The sequence below is a fragment of the Hippopotamus amphibius genome, chromosome 1 (genome assembly GCF_030028045.1).
Source record: "Hippopotamus amphibius kiboko isolate mHipAmp2 chromosome 1, mHipAmp2.hap2, whole genome shotgun sequence".
Lineage (NCBI taxonomy): Eukaryota > Metazoa > Chordata > Mammalia > Artiodactyla > Hippopotamidae > Hippopotamus > Hippopotamus amphibius.
The window spans coordinates 39,998,352-40,010,506 of record NC_080186.1 but is presented as its reverse complement, the minus strand read 5'-3'; the positions used below and the strand labels follow the sequence as shown (position 1 = coordinate 40,010,506).

At 34.1% G+C, this 12,155-nt stretch overlaps 1 protein-coding gene across 2 annotated transcripts in view; it reads left to right on the top strand.

Moving 5' to 3' along the window:
- SPATA6 (spermatogenesis associated 6) overlaps window positions 1-12,155 on the top strand; it is a 126,511-nt gene that overhangs the window by 82,951 nt on the left and 31,405 nt on the right. Inside the window, exons 10-11 of one of the 2 annotated variants that reach the window (XM_057710292.1) lie at window positions 6,196-6,380; window positions 9,956-10,055. In XM_057710292.1, the coding sequence (XP_057566275.1) occupies window positions 6,196-6,380; window positions 9,956-10,055 (285 nt within the window). The remainder of the gene's footprint in view (window positions 1-6,195; window positions 6,381-9,955; window positions 10,056-12,155) is intronic. The other variant, XM_057710300.1, reaches the window with a different exon arrangement.

Here is a 12,155-nt window from a genome sequence, read left to right as displayed (position 1 = left end):
GGTCTCAGTTCTCACATGTCTTACTGAAGTTATATACACTTTTCCATTAATGTGTTACACAGTTAGATTTATTCCAAGAAACTTTATAGCTTTGGTTCCCATTGTAAATAGTCTTTTATGTAAAATTACATTTTTGTGTGTTTTACTGATGTATGAGTTTGAAATAGATTTTTGCATAACATTCTTGTCTTAGATATTCTTGAAGTTTTTTAAATAGAGGAAACCATATTATCTACAAACAATGAATTTTATTTCTGCTTTTCAAATTATTTCTTTGTCTTGACTTTCTAGGATTTTCAATACATTGTTAAATAAAAGTGGTGATCATGGATGTGGCAGAGACATTTGTTGCTTATTGGCTATTCATGTCCTCTCCCACATTTTCAAGCCCTCTTGCAGGTGTATTGGGCCTAGTTCTAGCCAATGGACTATAAATGGAAATTATGTGGATCCCTTCCAGGGTGCAGCATAGAAGAACTGACGTGAACTCTCTCTTGTTATAGTGACAATGAGGTCTCATGTTCTAGATGGTACAGCTATAAGTTGTTCAGCCTGTCTCATCAGCAGAGGTCCTTGGGCAATTTTGTGGAGTGTGATTCTCTTGCTAACCTATATTACCATAAAGCACAGAGTCTGGACTCTGCTCTCCTTTTATTAAAGCTCCCAAATGGTGAGTTACTTTGTCTTATAGGAATGCAGAACCCTTGTCATTATCTGGTCAAATTTGAAAACTTGTGTCCCAGGGGGAATTTTGTCTTTATTATATTAAGCCACTAATTTTCAAACTTAATTTGCTCTTGCAGTGCAGCCTGATGTGCTGCAGCATAAACTAATACTGTGTGCATCCTTGTCTTGATCCTGCCTTTGATAGGATCATGTCAAAGGCTTCACACCTATGAATGTTATTTTCAGTAGATTTTTGGTAGATATCCTTTAGCAAGTTAAGGACGTTCCCTTTGAGCTTCCTTGTTTGCAAAGAATATATATTTTTTAAATTATGGGTGGATGTTGGATGTTATTGAATACTTTTTTCCAGCATCTATTGAGTTGATAATGGTTTTTCTATAGTGAATTAATATTCTATTGATAACCCATTCTTGTATTCTTTGAATGTACCCAGCTTAATCATGTTGTATCCTTTTTTTGAATATCACTAAATTTAATTTAATATTTTATTTAAGATATTTCCCACACATCTAGTAAGAGTGGCCTGTAATTACCTTTCTTCTACTTTTCTTGAGTGGTTTGGTAGCAATGTTATGATGATGTCATGAAATTAATTGGGAGATATTTTATTTCCTCCTTGGGAACAATTTGTCAGTTTCGTCCTTGGCTCTGTTTATTGGGTTGTTAGTAAATCAGATTGTTAGCGCATCTTCTGTGGAACTTTCCTCATAGGCATCCTGTGAGGCTTGGGCTCTGGGAATTTTCCATTGTTTTCTGCCTTGGATCTCTCATAGGTCACTGGCCTGGGACACTGACCGCTTAATACCTGTTTGACTTTGCTTCAGTTTCCTCTCTTATAAAGTGTAGATAACAAAAATACCACATAAGGTTGTTGTGAGAATTAAACAAGTTATTTATGTAAGTGCATAGAAGAGTGGTCTACGAAAGGAGGAATTTCCCCCTGCCCCCTAAAGATTGACATAATTAGGAATTATTTTCATTGCATTATTTTGGAATTTCTTTTACATTTTTCTTCAGTGTAAAGAAGGTACATCTTCCTTAAACCAAACCAGATAGCTGAGCATGTGTATTTTTAAATTGGGTAAGGTAGGACTTGATCATTCACTTGAGTAGGATTCAAAAGGAGTGTTTTCAGCAAACTTGGGAAACTGCTCTCAGTTGCCAACATCTGCTTCTCTCCCTATTGAATCAGAACTATGCTTTCTTCTTACTATCCTGAAAGTAGTACATCTACCACACTCCTTTCCTACAGTTTTCATTCTCACCTACTTCCCAGCAAATTCCATTAGAATTATTTTTATGTATCCCTTAAGTTTTGTGTCCCATGATGAAGGAGAAATTTTAAAGCACGGTGTGTAGTACCAGGCACTAAGTGGGTTTGCAACAAGTATTTGTCGGATAAGTGAATTTCCTGGTTCCTATTTATACTTAGTGGTTCTCTCTTCCATTAATTTGACCTTGAAGTTCCTATAAATATAAAAATTTTATGGACATAAATATGATTTAACTTATGAACTTGTTGTGTAAGCAACTTTTCAGGAACCTTATTTCATAAGCATAGTATAACCAAACCATTATATAATCACATATTTGAAAAGTATGTCATTTACATAATTATATTACATTTATATAATTACGAAATTTGGTGTATGAAATTTTCTTTTCTACCTGTAACAATTTCAGATTGGTTTAAAAATATTAGATTTTCTCTTAATACATTTCAGCATTTGCAATATTGGAATTGTTACATTTCTGAGATTTTAGAAAAGACATTCAAAGAACTATTTCCCATAAATGTAAAAAAAAAAAAAAAACTCTTTATGCTGAAATACGAAGGTTGCTGTAAACAGAGGAAATAAATACTGTTGCCTTTCGTAACTCAAGCCCTCTGCTTTGTGTTTTTACTAACTTTGTCTGTTTATTTTCTGTAGCAAACCTGTAAGATAATTTCCCCAGTTTATAGAGAAGGAAATGAGAACTTAGAGTAAATGACTCACTCAGGGTCACATAACAAGCCGGAATTTGAACACAGTTATTTGAACACTGGAAGGCAGGGTTCTTGAGGAGTCATCCAAGAAATGTAACTTTTCTGGTATGAGCCAAAGAGATAACATTCCATTTGGTTTTTGGAAGTGAATAAGCAACCTATGGGAAACTCACAAAAGCTGTGAAAAAGTTCCTTAAGCTAAGTCTTAAGGTTGAAAATTTGAAGTGGATTCTTATCAAAGACTCACCCTCTTATTATACCTTCCATTCCCCCATTTAGATGTATAATTTTCCAAAACAAATATTTATTCTAACTCCATGGAAGGAATACATCCCAGCTATGTCCTCACTGTACAATTACTTACTGTATATCTATTTAGTTCTAATTTCCTTCCTCATTGTTTTATTGTTACTTATTTTTTCATGTCTCTCATTCTGGATTGCAATATCTTTGAGGTTTCCTGTTATATTTACCTGTGACCATTGTCTCCTACCTTGTTTAGTACTTGATACATAGATGATGCTTAATAAGTATCGGATGGTATTGAGTTACAACATTCAAGGTTCTCTATAGTGCGTCCCTCTCCACTTCTGTGATATTCTCTCTACTTTCCTATAGAAGTAGACAAGAGATTGTACTCATTGTTTATCTTTCCTTGTGCCTTTTTCTCCACTTGGAATGCCCTGTCTCCCCCTTTTCTCTACCTATGGCCTTGATTCCAATCCACCTCCTCTTTTAGACCTCCACCATTTAGACCATTGGAAGTCTGTAAATGTCCTTCTGCAGGATATTGTCATTAGGATGTATTTGCCACCTAGCATATCTCATTGTCAGTTTTCTTTGTGTTAATACACTGTCTCATCTGGTTTGTAAGTTCAAATTCCTGTACCTCTAGATCTGCATGTTAGCTAACATGTTGTTCAAGAGATTCTCAGTGAATATTTTGATAAAGAGAAAAAGTCAGTTGTAGTCACCTAGAAGAAGCTTTATTCGCAGCATTGCTGACTGGTTTGTGGGAAAATTTTAGTAAACAAAAAATGAAATGGTCTGCCAGCCAACATGACTCAGTTAGCACTGAAGTTAATGAAGAGAAAGTAATCTCTCTACTATAAACCAAGTGGGTCATATTTGGATGTAATTCTAAAAACAGCATTATAGCACTATTTTTTTCTTTCCTGTCAGTCTCTTAATGTATACACTTGTATGTGTTGGTTATGGACCTCTTCGATCTTGTTTTTGACATTCACTGTGTTTTTACTTTGTCTCTGTGAACAGCTAACAATAGACCAGCTTTCAGATTTTTTCTTTTATTCAATCTGGATCACATATTTCTTGGTCAGTTATTTGGGAATGTAACTGAGTCATTTGAATTACATGCTATTTGGTTCTGGGATGAAAGCTTGATTCTCTCAGCCGACTGCTGGCTCACCATATGTTGCTGTAATTCTGGAAAGCAGTGAAAATTGTGGTAGTGTTGAAGTAAGAAGCTGTGTTGGAGTCGTGTTTTAATAATAAGTGACTTATATTTGTTGTATAGCTAATTCACATGCCTGGACATTCTATAAGATACTTTAAATAAATGATGAAAGATCTATAAGGTAGCTATTATTAACCCTGTTTTACATACAAGGGAAATGAGTCTGAGAAACACTAACGGTCAAATTGACCTTCTTAAAGGTCAAATGTTTAGTTGATAGTGACTGCTAGGACATTAGCTCGTAAAGGCAGGGACTTTGTTGTGTTCACTGTTGTAATCCCAACACTTAACAAGGTGACTGGAAGTTAAATATTTGTTAAATAAATTCAATTCCTCTCTCTCGTTCCCTCTTGAACTTAACCCCAGGTTATCACTCCCATCACTCCACCAAAGCTACTCTTATTATTATTGATGACCCCCGCCCCATTGCTAAAATCCAAAAGTTCATTCCTAGCCTTTTCTATCTTGACCTATCAGTAATATTTAACACAGCTAGCTACTCCCCTTCCTTGAAATACATTATTTAATTGACTTCCAGAACAACACATTCTCCTTTTTCTTCCCCGGCCATTCCTCAGCTTGTTTCCTTCTCATCTTTCCAGCCTCTAAACAATGGAGTATTCCCAAGGCTCAGTTTTCAGATGTTTCCTATTTATGCTCACTTCCTTGGTTATATCTCCTAGTGCCATATTTTTAAATACCATTTAGACTCTAGAAATTACCAGTTTATATGTTTGTCCTGGAGTCTTCCCCTGAACCTCTTCTCTAATAGTTTGGATGGTTAATAGATATGTTAAGCTCAACATGTCCAAAACCAGACTCCTAATATCTTATTCTTCCACCCATCCAGTTGGAAGGGTATAACTGATTCATACAAACTCAACTCTTCCAGTTGATTTCACTAAAAAGCTTTGATGTTATCATTGATAGTCAGTCTATCAGCAAATCCTGTTGGCTGTATCTGCCAGATGACTTCTGAGTCTGATCACTCCACTGCTGTCACTCAGAATCAAGCCAGCATTCTTTTCCATACTTTGTTGTAATAGTTTCCTAACTGATTTCCTTGCCTCTGCCCTTGCACCCACTGTAGACTGGTCTTGACACAGTAGCCAAAGAGATCTTATTTACAAGAAGAAAAAAAAAGAGCTTATTTTTTTCTCTGTTCAGAATAGAAGACTAAATCCTTAAAATTTACCTTTTTTACTTTATTTCCTATTCTTCAGTCTAGCCCTGTTGGCTCTCTTGCTATTTCTAATTGTCAGGCATGCACCTTACCCCACCAACAGGATCTTTGTGTTCATTTTTCTCTTTTTCTGGAATGCTCTTCCCACAAATGTCCCCATGACTTAGGTCTTGTGGTCTTTACTAGGGTCTTCAGGCCTTTACTCCCTTGGTCTTTACTAGGACAGTCTTCTCTGTGAGGTGCCCACTGATGACCCTGTTTGGAATTACAGCTCCTTCCCTGCATAGCCCTCCCACCCCACCCAGCAGCACTTCTTATTTCCTTGATTTTCTTCCCGTGGTATTTACCATCCTTTGATATACTGTATATTTTACCTCTTTATCTTGGAGGGATGTGTTTTTAAATCTGTCTCTCCTTACTAGAATGTAAATTTTGCTAGAATATAAGTTCTACAAGGATAGGAATTTAGTCATTTATCTATCCTGATTTATTAAGAAGCAATGAGTGAGGATGAGGACTAGAATTCTGTTTTGTTTGGCCTTATAGCTAAACTAGGCTATCATTAGTTTATATGTATTTGCCCTTTGTTTTATATATACATCCCTACCTTTACCCCATTCCTACTCAAAAGCCCTTGGAATTGATAAAGTTCTATAGGTTTTAGGCATGTGGGATGAATAATCAGATGTATTTAATGTTTAGTCATACAGTGGTAGTAATGATTGCTACATTCTGAAATTTACCTTCAAATGTAGCTGTGGCATTACATTTGACTTTTTTTACTTTTACAAAGGTTGTGTGTGTATGTGTATAATGTCACTATATATATGCTGTGTGTTTATATATATAATTTTTAAACAGGTCATCAGAACACCTCATGGGAGAGACTTCGATGACTCTTTGGAAAGGTGTGATGACTATTTGAGCTCAAGGTCATGTAGCAAGCCCCAGCATTCAACCAGGACCTTGCTCGTTCATTCAGCACCCTCAACGATGCCCAAGCATTCTCCAAGCCCTGTGTTAAATCGAGCTTCTCTCAGGGAAAGGTAATGCCTAGTCAGTCTCTATTTCTGTACTACAGTTTTGAATAATCATCATTATTAAAGAGCAGGCAATAATTATGTATGTAACATGATTATTTGTAAAAGGATAACTTGATTTTAAGAGACTTTAAATTGTTTTTGTTTAGAACATATTGCATATTATATAATGTTGGTTACTCCTCCCCAGCCCAGTTCTCTCGAAGTGAGTTTATTAACTATTAGTGAATTTATTAATTAGGGTCATTTTAACCCTACTTAAATATTGTAGTTCCCAAAGTGAAAAATAGAGTATATGATAGTTTGTTCTTAGTAGATTCATAGGGATTTAATATTGTAGTCATGGCTTATGTATAAAAATAGCGTAGGTTATGTTTTCCTTTTAGTGATAATGATGGCACTGAATATTGTTGGTACATGGCACCTATTTTCCTCAAATTACCTACCCCCAGCTTGCCAAGAGAATCTTAATCATCTATCGTAATCTCATGTAAAGATTCTAGTTCTCCCTCTAAAAATGCTTTGGCAAACAAAGTTAGACACTTTTTATAGTTTGAATGTGAAAGAAATAATTCCTCTTCATCTGTTTTTGTTGTTGTTGTTGTTGAATCCAAATTGGAAATTCCTTGCCTGCCTCACAGTTAGTAACATAGAAAACAAGAGTTATCATAATTTAAAAAAAAAACAAAACCCCAAAACCCCAACCCTGGGTATTTAAGAAATTGTATAGAGATTTGAAAACGTAAGAGATATACCATCAACACTTAGAAATAAAATCTATCTTTACAGATGGTATCAAAAAGCTAAAGTAGCACACTAAATTCCTACAGCATACTAGGGCTACCAGGCATAAACAAGAAAGTTTAAATTAGCTGTGGAGAGTCTGTCAAAAGTTCATCTCAAAACTGATGATTCAAACAAGAGTATGTCAATTTGGAAACTGTATTAAAACATTCCTGTTCTGAACAGATAGATTTGTCTGTTTCCTCATTAGCCCTGTAAGCATTCAAAATGGGTATATGAAGGTATGCTAGAGACCCTCATCCTGAGATAGGGAATTTTGATTAATGTTGCTTCAAGTCTATTAGAATCATGCCTATGGAGATCAAGTTCAGATAATTAGGTAGGTAGGTAGATAGATAGAAAGATACATCTATGTATTTACATAGGGAAATATATGTCTATGTATCTATAGTCTTTAAACACTCAAGAGAAGCTCTTGAAGAGAGGTTTTTCTACTGAAATCTGGTAACTTATGTCTCAGTTATCAGGGGACTTTCTTTGATTTCCATGTCTGATCAGATGTTTGGACATTCATTTGGTGCCATTCTCTTTTTTCCTACTTTTAGAATTAAGCACTTGTGGTTTTCTTGTTTAGGTTCTTTGTCATTTCTGTAGATTTTAAAGAATTTTTTTACCTGTATCTCCTTGGATATGTTTTTATAAACGATTTATTTTTCTACCTTTTTGCATATTTTGCAGAACTCTGCAATTGTATACTACTATAGTAAAATATCAATTTTAGTCTTGTGTTATTTTATCCTTGCATATAATTTTGTCCCAGCTTTTGAAGCCAGGTTGATAAGTTTTTCATTGAGGCTGTTTTCAAAAATTCTTTATTTAGGATAGCTAAAGTCAACTGTCCCTTTTTCATATTTCAATGCAGGGGATGGTTTAGAGTAGGTAACAGCATTTACACGTTTATTTTGAGGCTGGATAGTAGATGTAGATAAATAAGTTCTTTACTAGAAAGATATCAGTGATTCAAATATTAAACATTACATATTTTACCTATGACTTGAGGAAATTTGAGGTACTTTTTAAATAAAAATATAATGGTAATTTAGTTTAAATACGTCTAAATAAGTTAATAAAATTTTATTGGGGTACTTTTTAGGGTGAATAAACTTTTTTACTTTCACTAAGGTAGAACACCTCTACTTTGAGTATATTTTCTAAAAAGGATCTAGGTCTAGTCTATAAAGTAACATATGTCAGTATGTCTTTCAGACATATTACTAGGAACAAAAACATTTTGTTCTTTTTAACACACTCAGTACCACATCTTTAAATATAAGACAGTCTCTGATCTGGCTTTTAGGTCACTGAGAAATACACCAGGGTGTTTATACAATCCATTGGAGTCAAAAAACAATTTAAACCGATGTAAATGTAGATTGTATGTCCCAGGCAAAATTGGGAGTATGATAGAACATACAGATATAGTTTATCCGCATAAATATTCATTAAAATTAAATAAGCTTTTCCGTAAGATTGCTGTAAAATGCTGATGGCTTCATCATGTATACAAATAAACAGACTTTTGAAAACTTTATCAATGAATGTAAGCAAATGAATTTCTTTATTTATAGTGAAGGTCCTTTTGGCTTTAAGCCTATTTAAAGAATACCTCCAGTAGAGTTAGTACACCATAAAAGGGTTTCAATTTTGGTTATAAGTGTTACATTTCAGAAGCAGTTTTCTCCTCAAAGTATAAATATTAATATTATGACATAATTTATATTAGGTTGTAGAGTTATTACTAAAATCGAACTAAGAAATAACAGCAAATCTAATTTAGAAGGAACTGATGGTATTTTCAATCATGCTAAAGGTTTTGCTTTTTGTAAATGGAGTTAGGTTGTTAGACCATCATTTCTTATACCACAGCACAGACTAGTGGATCCTCTCACAGTATCAGTGAAGAAGCTGCATATTTGGGTCTCTGATTTTCAAGATGTATTACATATGTAGCAAATAACAAGGTCTACCAATATATTTCCATAAATGCAGCAACACTTCCTCTTACAAATGCAGGAGATTAAAATTTAGATATAGTTGATTATCCATTATTGATTGCATTTTTTAAAATGGATTATGTAAATCATTTATCCTGCTTTACAGTTTATACTTTATGTAAACACATAAAATTATAACTTTGTAAGAACAAACTGGGAGCTAGAAAGTTTTAAGCAACCTATTAGCATTTTAGTACTCATTCCTTTATAAGGGAATTATCAAGAACATGTCATATAGATGCATTATAATCAGATGGATGTGGAAATTTTCATTACTACTTGTATAAAACAAAGTAACTTAATTATACTAGTGCCAGTTTTGAGTTAGGGAAGGACATGAGAAAGAGGAATAGTTGCTTTACTTCTTCTTTGACATGTTTAATTCCACAACTAGAAAATGAAAACTAACTTCAAAGGTACTGTATGTGGAATTATTGCAATATAAAAATTTATATCTTTATTTAGAGATGAAGCTCTAAAGAATTATGTATGGAAATTGTTAAAATGGTCAGATATATAGATATACTCTCCCCAAAGCATGTCAAACTTTATTACTAAGATTATTAATTGAACATACTGGGAGGACCTAATACAGTTGAGAATGAGTACCTGATTTTCTATCCGCCTCTCATTCTCAGTCAAAGAAAGAAAACCTGTTATTCTAATCTTTATATGTTATCACATAGGGATAATAAAAAATAGCTTTCTGTGTCTGGCATTTGGAAAGATTTATTTTTCTCTCCTTCTGGCTACAAGTCACCTTTGGTTTTTTTTTGCCTACAGATTCCATTCTGATTGGTGTTCACCTTCAAACTGCGATGAGATCCATGACCGGGTAAAGAATGTCTTGAAATCACATCAGGCTCATCAAAGACATTTATATGTTAGTTTCTCAATTTTTGTCTTGAAGGCTTTTTATAGTTAGGCATGAAAATCGCCCAAGATGCTTAAAGCTCGCAATATTTAATCACTGGGAAGGAAGAGAAAAGATGCCACCTCCATTTAATGGAAGTCAGTGGTTTTACTAAAGGCAACCTATCTAACTTCCTGCTTGACCTGAGTCATTATGCAAAATGTTTGACACAGATCATGTGAACTATAAAAAATGTTAGTGATAACTATCTCATGAAGAGTCAGTAAGTAGTGGCTTTATTATAATTTTTTCACAGCCTTCAAAATATGGGAACTCTTGTGGCCCAGAATAAAGCAATTCCATTTCCTGCAAATAGATTTGATTAAACGGTAGCATGAGAGAAGGAATGAGACATATGTATTTTGCAGAAGTTTCCCAGCTGATTCTTATGTTAATTAAATACTTAAAAGAGGAAAGGAGGAGGTCAGGCTTATGAAGTTTAGTATTAGAGAACTTCAATATGAGAATACTTTCTGACATAAGGCAAATAAACATATATATGAGTGACAGCTGGGAAATAATTACAGTATATTATTCTTTTTGTGTTTGACTTCTTGTTTCAGTCATTAATTTAAAAACAATTATTTATCATGAGTCATGTTGGACACCCAGCTTGGTCCTGGAGATATTACTGGATTATGTGACATTGGCATCAGTTTGTATTGTTTAAAGTTTCTATATACATATTGATTTTAAGTTAAACTTGTTTTCAAAGTGTAATATACTTTGAAATATACCTATAATAAGTATAATTATATTGTATAATTATAATATACTTTGATAGTCCCAGTGACTGCCACTCCCAGGGTTAACGTTATCCTAACTTCTAATAGCAAGATTAGTACGGCATACTTTTGATCTTTATACCAATGACATCCTACCATGTCTTTTCCTTTTTTTTCTTAGTTATTTCATTTTTGCAATTCAGACATTTTTGCAATGCAGATATCTTGTTATATAGTCCTTCACTCTTGCTGATGCTTGCTTTTTCATTGTGAAAATATTACCATTGGTTTATGCATTCGTCTATTGATGGACATTTGGGTTGTGTCTGGTTTGATCTAGTTTAGAACTGCTATGAACAGCTTGTGTGTCCTTGGGTAACATTATATACATTTTATTTGTGTATGTCCCTATCAGTGGAATTGCTCAGTCATAGAGTATGTAAACATTAAGCTTTACTAGATACTGCTAAAGACTTTTCCAAGTTATTTTAACAGTTTACACTCCCACTACCAGTGTGAGTTCAGTTTGTTTCATATCCTCACTAATACTTGATAGGTGTGTGTGCGTACGTGTGTGTGTTTTAATTTTGGCATTTTGATAGTGAGAAGTAGTTTTTATCACATAATGCTTTCAATTTGCTGTTTCCTGATGACTAGTACATATGTTTATTGGCTATTTGGATATCCTCTTTTGTGAGTACTTGTTTATTTGCCCATTTTTGTACTGTTACCTCTCTCTCTCTTTTTTTTTTTTTTTTGGTTTGTTAAAAGTTCCTTATAGATTCTTAATATGTCAGACATATGTTTTGCAACTTTCTTTTCCCACTCTGTGCCTTGCTTTTTCATTCTCTTAATGGCATCTTTTGATGAAAAGAAGTTCTTAAGTCTAGTGAATCCAATTTATCTTATTTATTAGCATTTTCAGAGTTTTTGTCATGTCAATGGAAATAATCAATAAACAATCTAAAATAGAAATAGAAACAAATTTTATTAGAGCCAGCCTGAGAACTATAGCCCAGGACACTTGAATTGTGAAGGAGAAGCACTAGAATTGTGTTCTGCCAGACTACAAAATAGAGGAGGCTTATATCAGCAAAAACTGCAGATTTACAGTTAGATAGATGAGTTAAGTAAGGATTGATTATGGTCCGAAATGGCTTTGTAGTCGCAAGGGGAGACCTTGAGACCTTAAGGTTGTAGCTGGCTGCTGCCGTAGATATTGTTTTGAGAACTGCCGGTGGTATCCTTGAGTTTGATAGTTCAGAAAGTTTCAGGGTTTCAGTGATGCAAGAACGTGTCTGAAACCACATCCACAGTGACCACCTGGCTCCATTTTAGATGCCTG